Here is a 25,545-nt window from a genome sequence, read left to right as displayed (position 1 = left end):
CCCCCAGCCCTTGCGTACTTTATGCCTATGATTAGTTCTAGGAATCATTAGCAACTCTATGACTGCAGTCAGGCACCAAGTTTACTGTGCTCTGGAGCAACTTCTAATTTATCTGGGTTTCTTCGAAACAGAGAGTTTTACTCAGACTTCCTTTCTTTTGTTCAGGCATCCTTTGATCAATCAGATGCAGCAGCCACAGAGTGGGGTGTGGGGGGCAGTTTTTCTTCATTTGTCTTCTGGGCATGCACATAGGTGCTTCAGACTCCTGGCAAGATGACTGCAGCTGGTGGCCAGTGGGGTTGCTGGAGGAGGCTGCTGGGATCTGTAGTTCACCATGGAGGAAGTGTTTATTAAGCTGTGCTTTTGAAAGCCAGTGGGGGAGAGACATTCTCCAGTTTGCTTCCAACAACAAGAATACTTGCAACTGTTCTTGTTTGGAACCCAACATGAATGAGCAAAACCTCAATAATGCAGATCCAACTTGCTACCATTCAAAAATATTATTCTCTACCATTCTGCTGCCATTCAAAAATGTTCTTCAATTTAAAGAAGTCATTAAACAAAACCACCTTCAGTCCAGAAGGGCTCGTCCTGCTGTTTCATAAATCAGTCTGATAATATATTCCCTTGTTCATCCATATATGTTTGCCTAATGGATGTGAGCAATTTAGAAGAGATCTTCTCTGGTTCAGAATAAGGAAAGTCATTTAATGAACATTACCATTGAGCAAGTCACTTTAAGAGTATTGTAATGAACATTTGTATTTATAGCACTATTTTGTCTGTTGCATTGAGTGGGAAAAACTTTTCACTTAATGCATATTCCTTGACCACAGATGTTGCTTAACTGTATATGGACATATATGAATACATTGAATGTTTCCATATGATATGCAATGAAAGTTAAAATTCACATTGTAAAATTCACAAATTGTAAAATTCACAAATTGTAAAATTCACATTGGCAAGTGACTAATAGAGAGCTACATAGCATTTGATGTTCTTTTTTTTTCTGGAGTAATTTGGCATACACTGTTAACCCACCTGGAGGTTGGCAACCATAACACATGTACAGCTGACTGAATTTAAGAAGAAGAAGATGATATTGGATTTATACCCCGCCCTTCAGTCTGCATCTCAGAGTGGCTTACAATCTCCTTTACCTTCCTCCCCTACAATAGACATCCTGTAAGGTGGGTGGGACTGAGAGAGCTCTCCCAGAAGCTGCCCTTTCAAGGACAATTCCTGCGAGAGCTATGGCTGACCCAAGGCCATTCCAGCAGCTGTAAGTGGAGGAGTGGGGAATCAAACCCAGTTCTGCCAGATAAGAGTCGGTGTACTTAACTACTACACCAAACTGGCTCCTAAGCAGGCACTGATTTAATTTGTAGAGTGAATGTAGGTTGGCTCTTTCTTACAGATGGATATATGCAGGCCCATGCAGGTTGTTTGTACATTTGCTGTAACATAAAAGCAGGGCTTATGAGTGAACTCAAAGGATATCTCCTTTGTTGTTGTTATTTCAGTTTAGTGTAGTGGTTGCATTATGTGTTGTTGTTGCAGCATCAGTTTGGTGTAGTGGTTAAGTGTGCGGACTCTTATCTGGGAGAACCGGGTTTGATTCCCCACCCCTCCACTTGCAGCTGCTGGAATGGCCATGGGTCAGCCATAGCTCTGGCAGAGGATGTCCTTGAAAGGGCAGCTGCTGTGAGAGCCCTCTCAGCCCCACCTACCTCACAGCGTGTCTGATGTGGGGGAGGAAGATAAAGGAGATTGTGAGCCCCTCTGCGACTGATTTAGAGAGAAGGGCGGGGTATAAATCTAGGGTCTTCTTCTTCTATTTATTTATTTTTCTATTTCAAATATAGAAATAAATAAATTGTTGTCTTGTGGATCAGAGGCCCAATAAGTTCAGTCACCTCTGAAAGCAGGCTTTGGTACCTAAGCTACCTGCATATGCCTCAGTATCAGGAGGGTCTTCTATAGCCTGACCAGCTGCTGGTTCTTCAGCAGTATTGAGATTATTGACGTGGCTTTCTTGAGAGTTTGGGAATTGTATGCTTCTTTCCCACGTGTTTGCTGTTTTGCTGGCACAAGTGGCAGGATGGATAAGTCCTTCGTGACCTACTTGGAACGGCTGGTCTTGATGTGTTTCTCATCGAGTGTGAACGGCAATCTGTCCAATTTCACAGTCATCCTGCAGCAGACATTCAGCGCTTCTAATGATGTCACCCGGGTTTTGTGCAAAGGTTGCTGTCGGCAGGTGTTACTTTTGATGCGACTGTAAGCTTGTCAGTGACACCTCCCCCCCTGACTTACTTTTCTTTTTATCAAAGTACACTTGCTTTGAATTTTTTTAGTAATGTTACTTTCTTTGACATTCCCAAGAATGGCAAGGAGAGAAACCATTATGAATATCAGTCCTACTGTACAGAAGCCAACCAGAGGTTTTTTTTAGCAGGAATGCACAGGAACGCAGTTCCGGCTGGCTTGGTGTCAGGGAACCAGGGATCCAGGGAACTGAGCAAAGGAAGCTCTGGCTCTTTCCTTCCTTCCCCAGGGGACCAGGAGGGGGAGGAGCCTCAGCCAATAGAAGGAAGAGAGCTTAGTTCAGTAGCTCTGCTATGCAATTGAGAGAGCCTGGCAAAGCAAGCTTTTTTCCTACAAAAAAAGCCCTGGAAGCAACACCTTTTCCAGGTCTTTTTATCCAGGAATTATCTGGCGCATGAAAAGCACCCTCCAACATCATTCCAAAATGGTGTAGGCTACAGCATCTGCCCATATTGCTGTTCAGTCTCAAAGTGTTGAGATGTGGAGGTTGCCATCTCTCAAGCCCCAAGACCTGAGTGTTTCTAGACTTGGGGGATCTCATGCAGAGATTTAGGCTACATACTGCCAGGTCGCACTGGCTAGAGCATGGGTGTCAAACATGCTGCTCAGGGGCCGAATCAGGCCCCCAAGCAACTGGCTGTCATCTGCTTCCTTCTCCCTCTGTCTTTCTTCCTTCTGCATAATAGCATGCCTTGTCAGACTTGCTCAATCGCACAGGATCTACAGAGCAAAACCTCTATTTTCTCCATTGGCTGAGGCACCTCCCTTTGGGAGGTAGGGGGGAGGCAGAGCTTGCTTTGCCAGGCTCTCTCAAGAGCTACTGAACTAAGCCTCTCTTTCTTCTATTGGCTGAGGCTCCTCCCCCTCATGGTCACCTGGGGAAGGAAAGAAAGAGCCAGAGCTTCCTTTGCCCAATTCCCTGGATCCCATGGGAGAAATACAAAGAAAGCACTTTTAAGACCAATGAGTGCTAATGTTTTAAGTTTTAAAAAAAAAATCATTAATTGTGTTTGTCTGTGTCCTTTATAAAGTTTATATCTCTGCTACCTAATCTTAAATAGGTACACACATGGCCTGGCCTGACATGGCCCGGCCCGACAAGGTCTCATTTGTGTCAGACCTGGCGCTCATAGCGAATGAGTTCCCTTCAGAAAGACTAGCCCTATTATAAAGGAAGGAAGTCTCTTAGCATTAGTCCAGAAAGAGTCAAGTGGTTTCCATTAAGCCTGTATGAGAAAACTGCTGTCCGGGCCTGAATGGTCAGACTTGCCAAACCTTGTCAGATCTTTGGGGCTAAGTGGGGCTGGCCCTGGTTATTTCTTGGATGGGAAGCCACCAAGGAAGTCCAGGGTTACTATTCTATTACAATTCCATTCAGTTCTGGTTCATGTGAGTAGAAGCTGTACCCACATGGAAAGTGTACGTTCTGCCCTATTCACGTGATGCAGTAAACACTGCAATCCCAAAAACAACATGGCTGGCAAACTCCCATCCTGCATGAACAGAATATCAACACAACATCTGCAAGAAGGCTTGATACACCAAAGTCAGTATTTGACAATAACATAAATGAACTGTCCATTTACACACAAGTTGAACTCTTTGCTGGATCTTGTCTTTTTTTTTTTTTTAAGTTCAAATCAAACACCACATTGAGCATTTCCTGGCTTTCCTCAATTAATTGCTTCGTATGCTACAGGGTCATGAGACTGCCTGTGGAGAAAGCAGGGTAAAAATGCGGAAAATAAAATAAATAAATGAGCATATGAATATAGCAGCTCTTCATAACAGAGAATGAGAGTCACGTGATTCCTACTGAGAAGATAAGCCTTCGCTGCAAATTAAGTACAACTCCCATGAGACGTTGTGTGAATAAGCATGCATGGAAAAGTTCCTGGTCTGAACATTCTGTGTGCCTTCCCTGTGAAAAAAACATCAGACAAAAACATAAGCCATGCAGCCCTGAGACACTTCTTTTGCTAGTGGAACAAACTAACAATAAGAATTTGGCAGATGCAGGGAGAAACTACAGTTCCCATGAGGCAGTATGAGAATTCACATGCACACATTCATCTGCATCCACAAAGTTCACCTGCCTGGCATTAATGAATAGTGATACAGGCAGCTGCAAGGAACGCAAAGACACCTTATATTTATAAGTAACTGGGAAAGATTGGTTCTTTACTCTAAGAATCAGCTGGGGAGGAAAGGTGCTGCAGCCTGAGGAAACCTACTTTGATGAAAGAGAATCTATGCACGGGTAGTGTGCCCTCTTCAATAAAACAGCCATGCCATCCTCTATCTATCACATCATATTCTAATCTAAAGAGCTCATTTTTATACCTCCAAACAGTTCACATCAGTGTGTGTGATTTCTCCCTCTGCTTTTTCTCCTCCTAATAAACTTATAAGGTTAGTTAGGTTGAGACAGAATGGCTGGTCCAAGTTTACGTAGTGAGCATTATGGTGGAGAAGGAATGAGAATATAAGGAAGCAGGGGTGGAATTCTAGCAGGAGTTCCTTTGCATATTACGCCACACACTCCTGATGTAGCCAACTTCCAAGAGCTTACAAGGCTCTTTTTCAGGGGTGTGTGGCCTAATATGCAAAGGAACTCCTGCTAGAATTCCACCCCCTATAAGGATGCAACATTAAATGCATTTTCTAGGGAGTAAGCTCCACTGGATTCAGTAGGACTTATTTCCAAGGGAACATGCATAGGAATGGGATATAAATCATGATGTCTTTCTAAGGTTGCCAAGTCCAATTCAAGAAATATCTGGGGACTTTGGGGGTGGAGCCAGGAGACTTTGGGGGTGGAGCCAGGAGACATTGGGGTGGAGCCAGGAACAAGGGTGTGACAAGTATAACTGAACTCCAAGAGAGTTCTGGCCATCACATTTAAAGGGACAGCACACCTTTTTAAATGTCTTCCTTCCATAGGAAATAATGAAGGATAGGGGCACCTTCTTTTGGGGCTCATAGAATTTGACCCCTTGGTCCAATCGTTTTGAAACTTGGGGGATATTTTGGGGAGAGGCACTAGATACTATACTGAAAATTTGGTGCCTCTACCTCAAATAACAGCTTTCCCAGAGCCCCCAAAACCTCCAGATCAATTCCCCATTATACCCTATGAGAATTGATCTCCACATAGGGAATAATGAAGTGCTCAGCAGACGTTTCCCTCCCCCCACCCCACCCCCCGTTTCTGGTGACTCTGAAGCAGGGGATTGGCCTCTCTACTCACGAGTTGCTGCCAACTTCTTCACAGCAACACAGACACACAATCCCAAGAGGAAGCCTTTCAATCGGAGACTGAAGCTTCCAGAGGTTGAAAGGCACATGGTCCTCTGGGGGTGGGGCTTCCCCCCACCGGCCAGCTGACTGGGGGCGGGAAGGAGTCTGGGAAAGCGGAAGAACCCGCGCTGGGTCCTGGGGATTGGCAAGCCTATGTGTTACTGTAACATTCTAGCCAATACACTTTGCTGCCTGTTCTGACAGCCACCAGCTCTTATACTGCCCTGCTCATCCGGTCTGCGTCTGATTGGTCACTGGACTACATGGACCGTTGTCCAAACCAGCAGGGCTGTTTCCATCATACAAGCTCATCCATCGCACAGCTATCAAAATGCACAAATTAACAACAATTCATAGTACATTTGTTAAGATACAGAAGACAAAATCATCAGGACTGGACTGAGAAACCCAGGAACAATTGGATGTGGGACATTTGCCAAGCTGTCTCATGTTCTGCTGGTCAAGTTAGCCACATTCTATAACCATATATTTAGTTCTTTTTGCCCTAGTGCAGAACTGTGTATTTGTTTCCCATTGAAATTTCTCTGTAAGAGAACTGCTACTCTTAGGTCAGCCACTGAATATCCTTGAAGGTTAAAATGTCCCCCCCCCCCCTTGGTTTTTGAATGTTGTGGTTGCTAATGTCAGACTTATGTCTATTAATTCTTTGTTGAAGGGACTGGCCTGTTTGCCCATTGTAGAAGGTGGAAGGGCATTGCTGACACATAATGGCATATATCACATTAGAGGATGAGTGGGAGTATGACCCTGAGATGTATGGCTGATGTTGCTGGGTCCACTGATAGCGTTGCTAGGATCTATATGGCAGCAAAGTCGGCATCTTGGTTTGTTGCAGGCCATGGTATCAGAGTCCATGTTACTATTAAGTAGTTTATCACTGCAGGTAAGAAGTTGTTTTAGATTAGTATTCCATTGTCATTTTCTTTGAGTTTGTCTTGTAGCAAGCCTTCCCTGGGTATCGTTTTGGCCTTTCTAATAGTTCTTTCTCACCATATAAGGAGGATACTGAAGTTGCAAAAATGCTTGCTGTAGATCCTGCAAATGTGTACCTTGAAGGGGAAGGCTGAAGGAGCTGAGTCTGTTTAACTTGGAGAAGAGAAGACTAAGGGGAAACATGGTAGTCCTGTTCATGGAAGAGGACAAAGACTTGTTCTCTGCTGCTCCAGAGAGCAACGCCTTTAGATCTATATACAGGAGGTTTTATTTCTTTTTTTTTCTTTTTGGTATTTTTTCTATTTTTATATGCATGTGTGCACCTGGAAGTCATGGCAACCTCTGGTGACTGACCTTTGCTGGAGGCATAGAGGATATTCAGAGAGATGACTAAATAAAGCCTGCCTCTGCATCCAGGCTCTGGTATTCCAGAGAGGTCTCCCAGCCAAGTACTTGCCAAAGTTGACCTTGCTTCGCTTCGAAGAAGAAGAAGACTGCAAATTTATACCCCACCCTTCTCTCTGAATCAGAGACTCAAAGCAGCTTACAATCTCCTATATCTTCTCCCCCCACAACAGTGACCCTGTGAGGTAGGTGGGGCTGAGAGGGCTCTCACAGCAGCTGTCCTTTCAAGGATGACTCCTGAGATAGCTATGGCTAACCCAAGGCCATTCCAGCAGCTGCAAGTGGAGGAGTGGGGAATCAAACCTGGTTCTCCCAGATAAGAGTCTGCACACTTAACCACTACAGCAAACTGGCTCTCAGATGAGACTGGGCTTGATGAGACTGATGAGATCTGATGAGATTGGGCTTGCCTGGGCTATCCAGGTCAAGACTAGGAGGATCAGTTTCAACTGAATGTTAGAAGAAACTTCCTAGTGATAAGAGAGGTTCCACAGTGGAAACAAGAGCACTGATCCCTGATGTGATGCCCATGGGCACCATGGCACCAACTAGTGTATCTCCTGGTGCTCACTTCATTCTTCTTGAAAGTATTTATTCCCTAAACAAAAGAGTCAGTCTTGACTTTCCTCCATCTCATTGGAATAGAAGGAGCTTCAGAAGACCCCAGGAAGGATCAAGGTCTACAGGGAGCACCCATTCAGAAACAGCTATTCCATCATAAGAGGGCACTTAGCTTGGAACCTGCCAAAATTTTGTGATTGGCCCCATGCCAGCCATTTTGTGATCAGCTTTGCCCCATGGAAGGCAGCCATTACGTGATGATGCCCACCCACTGTTTTCAAAATTCAAAAGTGCCCACAGTCTTAACCCCTGACCTAGGAGGTGAGCTGTCCCTCTTGAAAGTTGTTAAGCCAAGGTAGGCCAAAGCTAGGGAATGCACTAGTTTTGAATTCCATACCTTGAGCAGGGGTTGGGCTAGATGTCCTACAGATGTCCTTTCTGTTCCAAGATTCTGTCTTTCCAAGATTCTGTTCCAAGATTCTGTTGGCAAGTTAGGCAAGAAGAGTCATGCAAGAGAAGCAGGGGAGATCTCAGTAAATCAGTGGGCGTTTTCGCACTTACCTTTTACTGGCTCGACCACCCTCCTCACGCCGGCGGATCTGCAGGGATTTCGCACCAGAAGCGCCGGCGCAGCCAAAAGAGCCGGCAACTTCCGTCGCGGAGCCAGCTCAAACGGAAACCGCCAAGAAGCAGGAAAACGTTTGAGCTGGCTCTGCGACGGAAGTTGCCGGCTCTTTTGGCTGCGCCAGCGCTTCTGGTGCGAAATCCCTGCAGATCCGCCGGCGTGAGGAGGGTGGTCGAGCCAGTAAAAGGTAAGTGCTAAAACGCCCAGTGTGAATTCTGGAAAGTAATTCCAGATTGTGCATGTCTGCATAACCTGACATCAAGTCAGTCATGGCACCCCCAGCAAGGGGCTTTCAAGGCAAGTGAGAAGCAGAAGTGGTTTGCCAATGCTTTTCTCTGCTGTCTTCCTTGGAGGTCACCCATCCAAGGCCCTTTCTACACCTATGCTTTACCCCTCTTTCACTGCTGTTTTCCTTTGCATTGTAAAATTCCTTCTACACCATGTTCGGTTTTCACCCCACTTTCCTGATGTGTTTTCTTCCTTCTTCTCCATCTATTTTGGTCCAATCAGCTGCCAGTTCCCGATTCCCCTGGACCTACCCCCTGTCCTGACGTGTTTTTCCTCCTCCTCCATCTATTTTGGTCCAATCAGCTATCGGTTCCCAATTGCCCTAGATCTACTGAAAACACTGTTGCTATGCTGCTTTCATTTGCCTTGGGCCAAATTCTGAGCCTTCCTGAACTGTTTCCTCACAATGCTTAACTTCTCCAATTACCTCTAGCAATCACATGCCCATTTTTCACCCTATAGGATGCGTGAACTCCCCTCACCTAATGCCTGCTGGGATATGTAGTACACCATGAAGGAAAAGGCTGCTGGGGGGGGGGGGCGGGTTGTGCTGCTGTGAAAAGAGAATGCTTGTATCTAGTGCAACTTCAACAGCAGAGAGATTTTCCAAAGAAAGCTTCTTTTGTGCTGTTTGTTTCATTTGCTGGAAAGCATGTATAGTGTAAATTCAAGCAGGGGAAATTAAGACTTGCTGGACACTCACTCTGGCAAGAAAGATTTCCACCCCCTCCTCTGCTTGGGGTTTGGGGAAAAATAGGAGAGCAGAGGTGCATGTGAGTGTGGCTTACTTGGCTGCCTGGCTATCTGTGAGTGAGTGACAGAAGAAGAAGATGAAGATATTGGATTTATATCCCGCCCTCCACTCCGAAGAGTCTCAGAGTGGCTCACAATCTCCTTTACCTTCCTCCCCCACAACAGACACCCTGTGAGGTGGGTAGGGCTGGAGAGGGCTCTCACAGCAGCTGCCCTTTCAAGGACAACCTCTGCCAGAGCTAAGGCTGACCCAAGGCCATGCTAGCAGGTGCAAGTGGAGGAGTAGGGAATCAAACCCGGTTCTCCCAGATAAAGAGTCCGCACACTTAACCACTACACCAAATTGGCTCTCCACACCAAACTGGCTGAGCCAGCAAGTGAGCTAGAGATGAGGCAAGGCATTCTTCTCCCTCCCAATAGCATAAACAGATGAAAGAGAGGGACAAGCTGAGAATGTAGAAAGAGCAGGAGGGAAAATCTGGACTATTCAGGAGTTGAAGCAAAAGTAGAAGTGGGTCAAAGCAAGAAGTGTAGGCAAGGGCTGACCCTGCTTAGCTTCCAAGATCTAATGAGATAGGGCTGAACCATGCCATGTTCCCTCATTTCAAGTGGTTTGCCAATGCTTTTCTCTGCTGTCTTCCTTAGACGTCACCCATCCAAGGCCCTTTCTACATTTATGCTTTACCCCTCTTTCACTGCTGTTTTCCTTTGCATTGTAAAATTCCCTCTACATCTTGTTCAGTTTTTGCCCCACTTTCCTAACGTGTTTTCCTCCTCCTTCTACATCTATTTTGGTCCAAGAAGTGTAGAAAGGGCTGACCCTGCTTAGATTCCAAGATCTAGTGAGATAGGGCTGAACCATGCCATGTTCCCTCAGTTCCAGATTAATAGTCCCTAAATTCCCATATCTGTTGTACAGATGTGTTAAATGTGACAGTTGATTTACATGCTGAACCAGTATGATGAGTAGCCACATTTATCCAAATTACTACTTACGGCATCCTTCTTCCAGAGATTATTTTTTTCATCAGGATGATGACTCTCAAACTAGCACATGATGGTCTCTTCACAAGATCAGTTTTAACATCTGCTTTCAGGACCACTGGGAAAGGTTGACTTGGCTTGGTTTTAGAAATAGTCCTAAAGAAGCCTCAGTTTTGCTGCACTCACAACTGAATGTTTCCAGAGTTACCCTAAAGTGAACATTCTGTGGACTGCAAATAGTGTTGTCGAAGACCTTGGTGCCTTTACTGACGGGATTGCAAAAGAACTGTTCAGTATTCATGGACTGCCAGCATAATCTCTTGAGAGTAGGGGAAACTCTGCAAAAGCAAGCAACAACTACCATGTACTTGTAAACATCAAAAACGATTTGGGCTTTTGTGTGTGAAGGGGGAGGCACACAGTGTAGAAGGTTCTTCCTGAATTACATTTGACAGAAACCGGTTTCTCTCCCAATAACTCCAACCAAATCTTCAGCCCTTCCCTCTGTCCCCCAGCGATGCTGCTCTGGTATGATTAACCCACTACAAGGTTTCCTCAGGTGTTCTGTCATCTCCAATTCATTACACAGACTCAGAGCTTTGTAGTTGTGCACAGGTCTCGCCAACGAAGGAAATATTGTTCATGCCACTTCCTCACATCAGTCAGTCAGAGCTTGCCAGGTCTGAATAGTAAATTTCTTTGAAGACCCACAAGAGGTGGGCTGTCCTTGATTCCTCTGAAGTACTTTTGACTCCCTGTCAGTGCTTATTCTCGCCTATTTTGGCTAGCTAGTCACATCTCATACTGGCTTCAGGTGAGTTGAATTTCAATGAGGTAAAAAATGTGAAAACCCATCTATGAATGGTATACCAAATGCCACTTGAGAGTGAACCACGGGGATGTTTTGTGTGGGAACATTTCCTCAGAACTGATGAGATTTTTGTAAGGGAGAAAAAATAACTATACAACAAAATAGCATTTTCAAGAAGCTAAGCTGAGGCTGTTTCAGACACAATACACTTGACCATGGTGGTCCCTGGTTTGTCTTAGGAAAAATGAAAAAATAAAACCTACAGTGAACCCCAAACCCAGAAAACAAAACAAAAAGTAGTTAAGGGGAAGGGGGGGAGTTTTCAAAACTTAGCTGCCTGTCCATCTATGTATCTACTTGTCAAGAAGCTGATGATTTAAAACAAATATGCCATTACATGTATTTAAACAATATGAATCTCTTTTAATGTTTATACCAGTGCAAACCAAAAATACCTCAACATTGCTATAACATGTGTACAAGCCTCCTCATGCCACAAAAATAAATCAGGAGACCAAACCCGTATCAACACCCAACTCATTTCAGCACCACTCAGGAAATAGAGAAAACAATCATTTATCACTGAACTACCAAACCTTACCAAACTTTAATTTAGATCTTTAGTAAGGCATTTATTGCTTCTGCTCCTACAAATAGACATTATTCCCAACATCACATTAAGGGAGACTATGGTGCCCACTGACGTGTTTCCTAGTGCCCACTTCCTTCTTCCTGAATTCCCACCACCTCCCTAGAGAAAGATAATCCTGAGTTCCCACCACCTCCCTAGAGAAAGATCTTCAGAAGAGCCCAGAAGGCATTACCCTTCTGTCTGCAGGAAGTACCTGTCAAAAAAACAGCTACCTCCATCATAGAACACTTGGCTTGGAATGGCAGCCATTTTGAAGTTGACTGTTAGTGTAATCCTAAATAGGGTTAAACCCTTCTAAGTCAATTGAAGCAAATTGGTTTAGAAGAGTGTAACTCTGCTGAGATTTCACTGTGTGTCTGGAATTGCCAGGTCTCCTATGTATTGGACAAGAAGTGATACCGAGTTCTGACAGGGATTCATAATCATCATCAGCTCATGACTACATCGATTCTCCATTTTAATGTTCTGTAATCCTCCCATCCAATTCTGTTGTTTCTCTAACTCAGCTGAGCAACCTTTCTGTACTCAAAGAGCTAAGCTCTTTGGTCAAATTTGTGTTGTTATTATTATTTAAAAAAGACCTTAACAGATTTAAACCACAGTAGTGTTTGCAATTGAACTGTGGCAGTAACAGTATGATTTAGCTCCTCCCCCCCCCAAAAAAATCCCCTCATTTCAAAGTCAGAAATGCAATCCATCAAAAAGGTTTGCCAAACTAGGGGGAGGACAGAATGCCATGGCAAGCCAAATCTCACCTGTACTGCTGTCCCCTAAGGCTAAGGATTGGATGGCTGGAGAAAGTTACAGTTCCGATTGGGCTTGGTGGGGCTGTCTGTCTAACTGCCTGTTTTATGCTTGGTTGCATCACAGCATCAGGCAGGTGGACTCTTTGAGACAAGGTAGAACAGCAGCGGTGGCATCATTGGATCAAATCTGTAAGCAGTATGTGCAGGGTAGACATAGCAGCTGTTGCCATCACATCACCTTTATACCCTGGTAAACAATGTGGGATGAGGAGTTAATGTCATGCAGTAGCATCCTGAATGCCAGGGTGCCAGTAAGAGGGGGGCACTGATTGATTAGAAAATACCAGACATTTATATGCCAGGTATTTTCTCAACTTATTTACTAGACAGAAAGCACAAATGCCAAACTGTCCATTTCAAAACCGGACACCTGGCAATTCTACCAGGAGGATGGAAACTACATTAAAGTTGCATGCCACAAAATACCTAGGTTTTCATTAGGGTTGCCAAGTCCAATTCAAGAAATATCTGGGGACTTTGGGGGTGGAGCCAGGAGACATTGGGGTGGAGCCAGGAGCAAGGTTGCAATGAGCATAATTGAACTCCAAAGGGAGTTCTGGCCACTAAATTTAAAGGGACCACACACCTTTTAAATGCCTTCCCTCTATTGGAAATAATGAAGGCTAGGGGCGCTTTCTTTGGGGGCTCATAGAATTGGACCCCCTGGTTCAATCCTTTTGAAACTTGGAGGGTATTTTGGGGGAGAGGCATTGAATGCTATGCTGTGAATTTGGTGCCTCTATCTCAAAAAACAGCCCCCCCCCCGAGCCCCAGATACCCAAGGATCAATTTTCCATTATTCCCTATGGGAATGGTTCTCCATAGGGAATAATGGAGTGCCCAGAAGACATTCCCCCCCTGCTTTCTGATGACCCTGAAGTGGGGGGAGGGCCTCCAAATTGGGGGATCCCCTGGCCCCACCTGGGGATTTGGCAATCCTAGTTTTCATATAGGCCCTGAACCCCAGGAGGTAAAGTATCTCTCAAGTAGATGGTGAATAATGTTGGAAGTGGAGGACTTTGTGCTGTCTCCTGTCTCAAACTTGAGAGATGGCACCAGTTTAGACAGGAAGGTCAGGACATACAACATATCCTTTCCTTCCTACTATTTGATCCCTTTCTTTGGAGTAGAATGCTACTCTATTTCTACTCTCTCACACCTCTCTCTCGACGCACGCAAAGAAGGTTCATGATCTCTCCATCTCTTGCACCATAGAGGCTGGACATTCATCTGGCATCCAACGCCATCTGGAGAGCTAGAATAGGTAATCTATAGCTAAAGCTATCTCTTACCTGTGCTCTCCAGCATGTGTTTCTTTTAATAAACATTGCTTATTAGTTTTAGAACTGATTGCTGATTCCATGTAACTTTGTAATTCTGTTGCCGCACCTAACCCCAGCTTTGCTTCATTGAAGCCTTGAGTATGGTACTTTTTCATGGTTCCCTGGCAGCACCAAGTCCAATGAATCCAACAAATAATAGGGTAAGCAACTGGAGGTCCCAGTGAGACAAAACGGAAACTGGGGGAAGGAAGGCTGAGACAGCAGACCTGCTGGTGGATCTCCTGATGGCACCTGGGTTTTGGCCACTGTGTGACACAGTGTTGAAGTGGATGGGCCATTGGCCTGATCCAACATGGCTTCTCTTATGTCCTTATGTTGTCAATTATCTCACTTTCTTCTCTTCCTTTCCAAAAGTGGACAACTATGCACCATTTATTTTCTGCTCAAGAATCAATGGCTATTTCTCAAGTTTACTTGATCTCAGTGGTGACAAATGACAAAGCTCTTTGTCTGTGGGGTATGTGTGTGTGGAAAGCTATACGAATCAGGAATAATAGCAATTGTTCTTTTAAAAAGGAGCCTCGTGGATGTACTAGTCAATGGCTCATGCAGTTTTTCATTGGCAGGTTGGTTACTGGAAAGATATGGAGCAAGAAGAAGCAGCCGAAAAAGTCCGTACAGAAGGAAATGAATCATCCATCATTCTGACAGGGCTTGAAGGCAACACCTTATATCACATGAGAGTCAGGGCGTTCAATGCGGCAGGGTATGGACCAGCTAGCAACACAGCCCGTGCAGCCACCAAGAAATCACGTAAGTTCTCGATTTTGTGTTCCCGCATAGTTCTGCGAGGGCCTTCAGTTCCAGCATTTCCTTCCATATCCAATGTAAAGCAAAGCTACTGCGTTGTTTCAGTTTCTGATCTCAGTTCAGAAGATCTGTTCTGTATTTGTGAAAGGTGATGAAGAATCATTTGACATTCGCAGGAGCTGATGGGCTAGCTTTCTGGGAAACAAGACGAAGTATTTTTGACACGGTGGGGCGGCAGGGAATTAATTAATATTAAATGCCGCTCTTAGGCTGTTTTCACACGAGGGATGTGCTTGTCAATTCGCACTTGTTGCTGACGTGCTTGTCAATTTGCATTCGTAATGGAGATCCCAGACATGGCAGCAGGGCTGTTGCTAGGATTTCATGTTTGGTGGGGCCTACAGCAGCAAATACAGAACAGATCTTCTTGGTGGGGCCTAGCAGCAGGGCTGTAGCTAGGATTTCATGTTTGGTGGGGCCTACAGTTGCTTGGGGGGGCTGGGGGGCACCCAGTTTGGCAGCCCAGGGTTCTTGGCACTGTAAGCTGCCTTGAGTTCCACATGCTAACCCCCCTTCACCTGGGCAATCTTAGCAGCTCTGGTCCCCTCACCCGTTTCTTATGTGCCCCTCTCTCAGACAGACAGAGACGTCTTGACTCTCCCCCCCCTCCTTTGCTCAGCAAGGTGTGTTAGGGAAGGGGAGAGAAAAAAAGGCAAAAATACCTGCAACAATACTACTACTTGTTCAGAATGGCAGTGAACAAAGGGGGCAGATTGGGGGCCCTTCAGTGGAGGGGCCATACAGTTGGAAGGGGGGGGGTGAAAGGATGGGCCTGGCCCCGCCCAGGCCCCACTGTAGCTATGGGCCTGCATAGTGTTTTCCTACTACTGTTAGCCTTGTTTTCCTTTCACACCCAATGCAAACTAGACTGCCTCCTCCCTGGTAGCAGGCCACTGTCATGATTGTCCACTCATCTTTTAAAAATTATTTTGGAACATGAGTGCCGCTGCTTAGGAAGCTGAAAATATTTTGTTTTCTTTTTTTAAAAAAAAAACTTCCATATTTGAACAGTCCAGCTGAGGAATAATGCAATTCCATACTTGTGCTTGCTTCCCTTTAATTAATTTTCTCCATATATTTGGACATTCCAGCTGAGGAATAATGCAATCCCATACTTGTGCTTGCTTCCCTTTAATTAATTTTCTCCATATATTTGGACATTTCAGCCCTGGGAAAGGCAATGGAGATGATCCCCCACCTTCTTCCTGATTAGGGTTGCCAGGTTCAACTCAGGAAATATCTGGGGACTTTGGGGGTGGAGCCAGGAGACTTGTCCATTCCAAATCAATCACTCAATAAAAATACTGCAGTGCAGTTCCCCTGCAGTACAGTTCATTTCCTCATCCTCTTTTTTGCCTTCAAAGGGTTCCCCAGCAGTTGCACTTCCACTAAATGAGAGTGAACACACAGACACGCACAAAGCCCCCAAAATAAACAGTTCGTAAGCCCACACTTCTGTGATCTCCTAGGGCAATTTGCTTGTGGGAGTTGCTGGATGTAGCAGTCTGCTGTATTTCAACCAACTTCTTCAGACTAACATAGGAAAATGAAAGTACAGAGTACAGCAGTTCAGGGGGTGAAGTTTTCCTCCAGCCCATAAGCGGTTTCTAGTAAACTCTTTACTGCGCTCTCTGTCTTCCTCTCTCACACACTCACTTGGAAGAGCCAGGTGGCTCTGCCCGCTCTCTCCCCCACCTGCAGCTTTAGACTGATTTGTTTGCTTTATCATCATCTTCTTCTTCTTCTTTTATCTACTTTCAGCTCCTAGTCAAGCACCAAGCAATATTATGTGGATACAAGATGGCTCTCACATCTCTCTGGGATGGGAACCTGTTAGGCCTCTAGAGAATGAATCAGATGTCATGGGATACAAGGTCAGTATGTCATGTTTACCTTCTTAGCCCCTGGAGCACTATGTTCTTTCACTTGCCTTTATTTCATCTTTCTTTCTTACACTGTTGTAAACTAACACTATTTTTGTATTGTTAATTACAGTAACCAAATTCACAGGTCCTGATCCAAATATATATTTGTGTGTATGGGCAGTAGCTGGAATTATACCCATATAATCCTTTCAAACAAATGGGCAATCATGCAGATCAGCTGTTTGCTGGGGAGGACAGAATACTTGTGTAGTCAGTATAGCTTCCTGTTTTCCATACTCTGTGGTACCTAGTTTAAAATGTTGCAAATTACTTAATGAAACTTGAGGCCAGAAGCTTTATGTAGCGTGTGATTTAAGGAACTGGCACAGGGCTGCATAACTTGTGATCCACCAAATAAACACAGTTTACCACCACCATGTGTCTCTCTCAATAAATTTCCTGGGGTTTTTTTGTGGGCATTATGAAACTGCAAAACCAGGAAGAGGAGGAGCAGCTGAATTTGACTTGATAGATTGTAACTTGTGCAGGCAGGACCTTGCTTCAATGTAGAGTTGCCTTGGGGGGGGGGAGCAGAAATGACATCAGTTTTCTCTAGGAATCACTGGAAACAATATGGTAATCATAAAATTTCCAGCATTTCCTAGAGAAGACTGACATCGTTTCCAGGTTTTCCCCAGAAGTGATATCACAACATTGGCCAGACAGCTTTTTTGTTTATTTTCCTTCCACTATCATTCAGTGAGGTGGCAGGAAACAGGGACTGGGAGAAAGGATTTCCTGCCTCCACCAGGGCTTGGCAGCCCTTCTTCAGTCCAATGGCATAATTTGTTTTCTTTTTTACAGTCGCTAGAACCAAGTGTTAGCCTGCCAGCTTCTCTCATCTTTTATATACCACAGTTGTGCTGCACAAGGACTATTGCTAAGAGCTACTACTGTGTCACGATCAAATAGTCAGACTAAGATCCGGGAGACCTTGGTCTTACTCAGTGATGAACGTGGACCAGTCCACTGTGTCTCAGCCTCGTATACCTCATAAAGTTATTGTTGTAAGGATAAAATGAGACAAGGGGAGAAAAGTTGTCAGCTGCTTTGAGTGGGGAGAAGAGGAGGGTATAACCAGGGGTCATTTTGTAGAAAAAGAGATGCCAGAGCTCATTAGCATAACTCATTTGCATAACTCATTTGCATATGCCATTCTCTCCTGATATCACCGGAAGGAGTACTAAATTATATCAGCTCAGTATCCACCTTAAAATGCTTCTTGAGTTATAACTGTCATAACAAAACCTTACTCCTAATCTACCAATAGCATTCCCCCTTAAACATTCCAAGCCTCCCCCCCCCCCAAAAAAAAAACATGAAGAAATGAAACCGTGAAAGTCTCTGGGAGTCAGATAACATTGGATGGCCTTGGAGCCATTCTGTGTCCCTTCCCAGGGTTGAAATGGATACTTGATGTGTTGCAGACACAACAGGCTAGTGTGTAAGAACATAAAGATAACAAGCCAAGCAGGACTCAAAAAAGGCATAACTTTTCTCCCACTCAATTCAAGGCAAGACACACTCTTGACATCTGCAAGTGATGCAACTGAATGAGGCTGAGTAGAGCCAATCATGTGGATCTATCTGATTAACTCGTATGGTCATGTCCATTATTTGAAGTCCCATCTCTGTAGGATTGCAATGGCAGGAAGTGAGTTCCATATTGCTGTAGCTAGCGACATGTGAAGGATGCCCATTTCCTAGCAAGAAACCAGAGCTCTACACAAGAGCTTAGAGGGCTGAATGCCTCAGCTTCCCCCCACCCCTCAATCCCATTGCAAAATGCTTTCATTACTGTTTTAAACATGAAGTTCAAACAAAAGCAATAACTTTTAAGGAAAAAAAGACTGCGAGAGAATTAAATGCCCTTATCCCTTAGTCAGTTTTGGAAATAGTAATTGTCAACCGGGGATTATAAACTGGATAAAATATGCCACCTGACGCCATTAGCACCAGCCCATCTGACTATTAATAGGCACAGACTGCAGCAAAATCTGCACTAACGCTTCAATTTGACAGTATTTGTGGTAGGATTTAAGGAAATGCAGAAGCATGAGGCATCATAAATGCCATTAAAATTAATATTTTCTTTATGGAGCAGAAGTGCAAATACGGAGATTTGTTATTATTATGTTGGGGATATTCGGCAATCTGTGCCTGTAGCATCTGGCTTCTTAAATTAGAGGCGGTTTAGGGAATGGTTCAGTCTTAACCCACTAGAGTCATTTGAAATCAGCCCACAACAAACGTATAGATTAAGTAGGCACATTGCATATATATGCAGGTGCATATGTATACATATATACATTTTTCAGACTTTACAGATTCATGTTTTCAAATACACGTTGTTGGAGTTTCCGTCATTATGCAGTTAAATACTATTGCTAGTTAGCAGGATGTTACACTGTCTGGCCCATAGCCGGTAGCGGTTGTGCTTAGTCAAGGCGGGAAATTTGTGGGAGTTGTTTATATGAATTTAGTGACTTGTGACCTTCCCATTGGTCAGTCAGTATCTTCTCTCTAGAAATTGCTTTGCTCTTGCATGCATTTATTCACAAGTTTATGGCTCTTTGTTTCAACAAGGTCAGAGAAGAGTTGCTATTCCTCTGTTAGCCGTGTAACTGATAGCATGTACTTAATGGCTACAATGTATCCTTTGATTTCTTTTATCCAAAGTAACCTTTCCTAATGTTTTAGTAAACTAGGTACTTTATAAACTTAAGCAAGTCATCTGGCTCCTTTTCCAGGCTTTAACTGTTAGTGAATTTACATGGAATTAAATGTTCTGTGGCTATTTATGTCATCCACAGGTCCTATATAGACAAGAAGGTCACAGCAACAGTGAAGTCATCGAAACGCAGAAGACCTCTGCAGTGGTGCTTCTGCCTGATGTAGGTGTCTACATCATAGAAGTCCGTGCAGTCAGCGAAGGAGGAGATGGAACGAGTTCCCAGATCAGGGTACCGTCCTTTTCAGGTAATGCCAACTGTGAATATCCAAAGTAGGACCACGCTCATGTCGCATGTCAAAACTGCTGCTATTATAACCCCAGGCAAGGAAATAACACTGAATTGTGTATGAATCCTTATTGATGATTCCTGTATGATATGCGGGGTGCTTTTTTTTTTTTTTTTTAGCAGGAACGCAGTTCCAGCTGGCTTGGCATCGGGGGTGGGGCCTAATATGCAAATGAATTCCTGCTGAGCTTTTTCCACAAAAACCTGGTGTGAGACAATGGTGATGCCAGGGGGTGTGACCTAATATGCAAATGAGTTCCTGCTGGGCTTTTTCTACTAAAAAAAGCCCTGCTGATAACATCGCTACAAACTGTAAGGTTTTGCTCTAGTTATCACTCAAGTGGACTTCTCAGGTGAATGGAGAAGCAGGTGAATGGAGAAGTTTATTTAGATAAATCAACAAAGCAAACTCTGAAGCAAATGAAACTTAACTGTTATTTATAGACAGATGACATAGCCCCAAACTTATATGCCAGTATTCTGGGTGCGCAAATCCAGCACCAAAATATATTTAAAAGAGTTCTCAGGTCTATGATGTTTGGGGTAAGAACAGGCAATTCTCTCATACTCAAGCTTCCCTCTTTGGGGCTCCTTTCTTTAAAGCATTCTCTAACTTAGTTACTCAGAAGGATTAGGTATAAAACATACTTGTTGGTTAACTACAAGTCTTATGGATATATCAATTGTTCAGGATACACATCAGATTATACTACTATATGGGCATTCAATCTATATGGGCATACTATCGTGGGCATTCAATGAAATTGCTGAGCAGTCAGGTTGGAATGGATAAAAGGAAGTACTTCTTCACCCAAAGGGTAATTAATATGTGGAATTCACTGCCACAGGAGATGGTGGTCGCTACAAGCATAGCCAGCTTCAAGAGGAGATTGCATAAAAATATGGAACAAAGGTCCATCAGTGGCTGTTAGCCACAGCACATTGTTGGAACTGTCTGGGGCAGTGATGCTCTGTATTTCAGTCTTCCCAGCAGAAACCTGAGACTCTAAATAGTTTTTTGGTTTGCTGGTTTCAAGCAATCAGATTTAAAAATGTTTACCCATGCATGTCACTTGGTTTCTAAGAAGAGGAAGACTGCAGGTTTATACCCTGCCCTTTTCTCTGAATCAAAGACTCAGAGCAGCTTACAATCTCATTTATCTTCTCCCCCCCAGAACAGACACCCTGTGAGGTGGGTGGGGCTGAGAGGGCTCTCACAGCAGCTGCCCTTTCAAGGACAACCTCTGCCAGGGCTATGGTTGACCCAAGGCCATTCCAGCAGCTGCAAGTGGAGGGGTGGGGAATCAAACCCGGTTCTCCCAGATAAGAGTCTGCACACTTAACCACTACACCAAACTGGCTCTCTAATAACATGATGTTCATGGGAAGGCCTTGGCTTCTATTTCCTGTTCATTGGTCCTGCAGTGTAAATTGCTGGCCACTGTTTGAAAGACGATGCTAGACTAGATGGACCACTGGCTGGATCCCAAATGGCCTTTCATACATTTGTATGTAACTTAGAGTTGACAGTCTCCAGGTGATGGCTGTAATGGCTGCTTTAGAAGGTAGGCTGACTCTGGCATTATACCAAGGTCCCTCCCCTCCCTAAACCCTGTCCTGCTCTGACTCCATCCCCAAAATGTCCAGGAATCTCCCTGCCCAGCAGCCCTAATGTAACTACAACTTCTAAAAAGCATTGATTTGGCTTGACATAACAATGACTGGTGTTTCACATACGTAAGTCATGGCTTGATTCACCAAACGATGGACATGCCTGTGTGTTGGATATTCTTAGAGAAAAATATTATTTAGCAGTTAGAAAGTAGTGCAGCAAAGAATATGCAGAGAACATGTGTGTGTTTAAAAGAATATCATTGCTTTACTTAGAACTACAAGGGAAGGGTAAACTGAGAAGAAAAATAACAGACACTAACTTCCTACATCTTTACAGTTAGAGAACAAACCTAGGAATGGTTTCTCTTCTCCAGACTTAGGCAAAGGGAGGAAGAGGAACCATACAATGCAGAATAGCCAATGCATTGATTTCCAGTCACAACACTTAATTGCAGGTCATTTAACTTAGACCTTCTACAGACTTTCGAGGGCCTTCTCTTTAGCTAACAGGTTACAGTAAACACATGTGACTTCCTGTTGACTAACAAAAACAAAGTTAACTCTACAATCACTGAAGTGTTGCAAATTTGCTAATCCCGACACTGTGCAAAATTTTCCTTACAGAAGCGAAGCTCTCACTCAGAAAAATAGCTATACTGGCCTCTATGATTGTAGGCACTGTGACATATAAGATTGCCTCAGATTATTCTCCCATTTTGATTTTCAGGGCTAGATTAGCTGTTGCAGAGGTAGTGGTAGATATTGTCTCTGAAAAATGGTTGAAGAGTGGCAACAGTCATCTTTGTTGCTCTTGTCTGGTGCCCTTGTTTTCCTTAGACATTTTGCGGGTTTGCCTTCATGTTTTTCTATGTTTGTAGAGTACCCAGTAATCAGTGATCTTCTCAGAGCGATCAGTGCATGCAATGAATATTACTGAGAGCAGGGCTTTTTTTCGTAGCAGGAACTCCTTTGTATATTAGGCTACACCCCCCCTGATGCAGCCAATTCTCCAAAATCTTACAGGCAGGGCCAGATTAACAATTAGGCCAAGTAGGCACCGGCCTATGGGCCCCCATGCCTTTAGGGGCCCTGGACCAGCTCCCTCCCCCCAGTTATTCCCCTGGTTCAGCCCTCCCAGCCTGCATGTGCAGCCAGCAGCTGAGCTGCTCTTTGCTCAACTTGCCTGGTGCAGCTGCTGCTGGCGTTGTTGCCGGGTTTGCCTCTCTCTGCCTCTCCCCTGCAGCTTTGTCAAAGGGGCTTTTGAGGAGGTGCCTGCAGTCTGCAGGGGGGGCCATGGGTAGTGGGGCGGGTGCTCCGACTCTGAGATAATTTGTGAGGGGGGCAAGATTTTGACTGCCTAGGGGCCTCCACAGGGTTTAATCCAGCACTGCTTATAGGGCTCTTCTTACAGGGCTACTGTGAGCTCTTGGAGGACTGATTATATCAGGGGGGGTGTAGCCTATTAAGCAGAGGAGTTCCTGCTACAAAAAAAGCCCTGAGAGTAAAAGTAAATGTTGATTCATAATTAGGATAGTATTCCTTGCCCTATGGATAAATATGAAATCGGTCTAAGTATATTGAGCTACTTTGCCAAAAGAGTGGCAAACAGCCATTTCTTCTAAGCATAATTTACTATCCTCACTATGAATTGCCAGAAAAATCCAATCTTCTTTTAGATCTACTCATTTTATTTTTATATCAAAATTTAGGCAAATTATAAATTCTAAAGGTTGAATTTAATTGGTCGTAAAATACATGTTTAACTAGGAATAAGGCTGATTGTGGGGGGAAATACGGCGGGCTCTAGAAAGAGGCTCTGGACAAATGCCCCCCACCCTTGCTGCCTTCCCTCCCACCAAAGTGAAGGCATTCACTTTCCCACACACACACCTCCAGGAGAACTGATGTCTGTCATTTGGAGAGCAGTTGTAATTTTGAGTGATCTCCAGCCCTCACCTGGAGATTGGCAACAATGGTTCTCCAGGAAGAAATGGGGCTGCTGTCTATGGCATTGGAGGGTGCTGTGACACTGTACCTGAGATTCCACCCCTTTTCAAACTCACCTTTTCCAGGCTCCACCCCTCAAATCTCCAGGAATTTGCCAACCTGGAGTTGGCAACTGCCAAGTCACAGTAGCTATAATAGTGGGCTGCTGCTGAACAGGAACAAGCAGCTAAACCTGGTTAAGTCATGCCAGCCTTGTGGCATCGTCACCCAGAGGTTGCTGCCAGGCCTAGGGTAGCCAGCCTCCAGATGGAGCCTGAAGATCTCTTGAGATCACAACTGAATTCCAGACAACAGATCTCTCTTCCCATCCTGGAGAAAAAAACTGCTTTGGAGAGTGGACTATTCACCTGTGTCCTCTCCCTTTACTGACAGAAGTTGGTTGCCTAGCAACAGCTTCTGGCTAGGGGCAAGGCTGAGGGGAGAAGGGAGAGAGGGAGTGACAGGAAAGACCCATGGCCTCAGTGGGGCCAGGTCTTGCCGTCTAGTCACTTTACAACAGAGAGGGCACAGAGAAAAGTTGGAGATGTGTCTTTCTCTGAGTTAAGATGGTTTTAATGGTTTGTTCAACATTCCCAGCCCTGCAGTAGGTGGGGGCAGGGGAGTCAGCCAATTGGATGCCAGAGACACTGACTGAGCCATGATGGGCCAATGGTTTATGGAGTGCATCAAATACACCCCGAAGCCAATGGAAGAGCTCCATAAGGCTTGAAAATTTGACCCAACACCTCTGCAAAATTTGTACAGCAGAGAGTAGAGGAAGTTAAAGACATTGATACTACAATGTTGGCATGGGGCAGCGTTGCATGCTCCTTTAGTATGGGCTGCTTTCTTCTGGTGTGTCTTTACTTCCTCCCTCCTTTGGTATAATGCTCTGTGTGTATATTGGAAGAGGGAGACGGGTGCCCAGGGTGCCCCTTCCCTGATGTGATTAAAGCTGTAGATACACCCAATATGGCAGCTTGATTTTTCAAGACATGTTAGTAATCATTAAGAATCACTGTGTTAGCAGTGATTCTCAACAGATTCCTGTGATACCCCCCCAATATGTTTGCTGAGGACCATTTGTTTTTCCACAAAGTATCCCTTCCCCAAGTCAGAGAACCAATTTTAGTTTTCCCTTATTTGACTAGGAAGTGCTTCTAAAAAGCCTAAAGAGGGGGAGAGAGCCTGTGACTCAGTGGTAGAGCATCTGCTTGACATGCAGAAGGTCCCCAGTTCAATCCTCGGCATCTCCATCTGGCAGTAGGTGATGTGAAAGGCCTCAGCTTGAGACCTTGGAGAGCCGCTGCCAGTCTGAGTAAATAATACTAACTTTAATGGACCAAGGGTCTGATTAAGTACAAGGCAACTTCATGCATTCACAAGAGGCATCACCTTTTGTCTGTAGGGAATACTCATTCAGAAACAACTACCTGTATCATGAAAAGATGCGATTGGAACCTCCCCGTATTTTTGTGATCCTTGCCCCTCGTGGCATCTATTTCATGGTGGTCTGTACTTCCCATAGTAGCCATTTTATGGCAGCTCCCACTACCTATTCTTAAAATTGCAACAATGACCTTGGCTAAGCAAGATAGGAGACCTCTGGACTACTGCAATGTATGATGAGCTCAGCGCCTTGTTTCTGTTCACCTTTGTTTTGTTTGTCTCAGGTGGAAAAGTCACAAGTTCTCAATCAAGCCTACAAGCTTTCTCCACATCCTCGTCAACTGTAACATTTCTATTAGTACTGATGGTTCCATCGACCTCATGGTGAAAACTGTGGACCTTTTTCTTTCATCTGTTTGATTGCTTTACCCCACCAACGCCAACGGAGAGAGAGCTCTGCGTCCCCAGAGGGAGAAAATGGCAAAGAGTGACCTCTCAGAAGCATATGGAAATGGACGCGGTGCCACAGGAACGTCGAGGGAGGGGGAAGAATAAATGCTAAAACACTTGATCAGGTTTCTTCTCCTCCTTTTTTTCTGAATGTCCTCTTTGGGGGAGGAGATGTTTATTGCCCAGCCAAAAATATGCAGATTGTATGAAATGAACTTTTGTAAGCGAATTAAATTTCTGTCAAATTTACTTTTCTAATATGTTTCTATTAGCAGACACCAGTCTTGTATCATTAGTAGTTTAAACCGTGACGTCTGGTACAGTACATCTAGTTTTTTTGACTTGTTACGGATTTTATTTTGAGAACAACATTTGATAAATACTTAGAGTCTGGTGAGTTTTCTCCCCGCTGCCCCATTCCCTCTTTTCATACAGTTAGGTTTCCACCACCCCCCTCACAAACTGTCACAGCATGGCAAAAGCTGTCAGGTGACCCTTTTTCTAAATCACTGTAGAAAAGTTGCCTTCCATACAAATT

The 25,545-nt window shown here is 44.4% G+C and overlaps 1 protein-coding gene across 2 annotated transcripts in view; it reads left to right on the top strand.

Moving 5' to 3' along the window:
* Nucleotides 1–25,256, top strand: part of CNTN5 (contactin 5) — an 897,557-nt gene extending 872,301 nt beyond the window's left edge. For both annotated transcript variants that reach the window (XM_060234908.1, XM_060234909.1), the window contains 4 exons: nt 14,380–14,566; nt 16,385–16,497; nt 19,362–19,527; nt 24,842–25,256. In XM_060234908.1, coding sequence (XP_060090891.1) covers nt 14,380–14,566; nt 16,385–16,497; nt 19,362–19,527; nt 24,842–24,945 — 570 coding nt within the window. In that variant the 3' untranslated portion in view covers nt 24,946–25,256. The remainder of the gene's footprint in view (nt 1–14,379; nt 14,567–16,384; nt 16,498–19,361; nt 19,528–24,841) is intronic.
* Nucleotides 25,257–25,545: the final 289 nt, after the last annotated feature.

This window comes from Heteronotia binoei, chromosome 3 (assembly GCF_032191835.1).
Source record: "Heteronotia binoei isolate CCM8104 ecotype False Entrance Well chromosome 3, APGP_CSIRO_Hbin_v1, whole genome shotgun sequence".
In the NCBI taxonomy this organism is placed as follows: Eukaryota; Metazoa; Chordata; class Lepidosauria; order Squamata; family Gekkonidae; genus Heteronotia; species Heteronotia binoei.
This window is presented reverse-complemented; position numbering and strand designations above follow the sequence as displayed.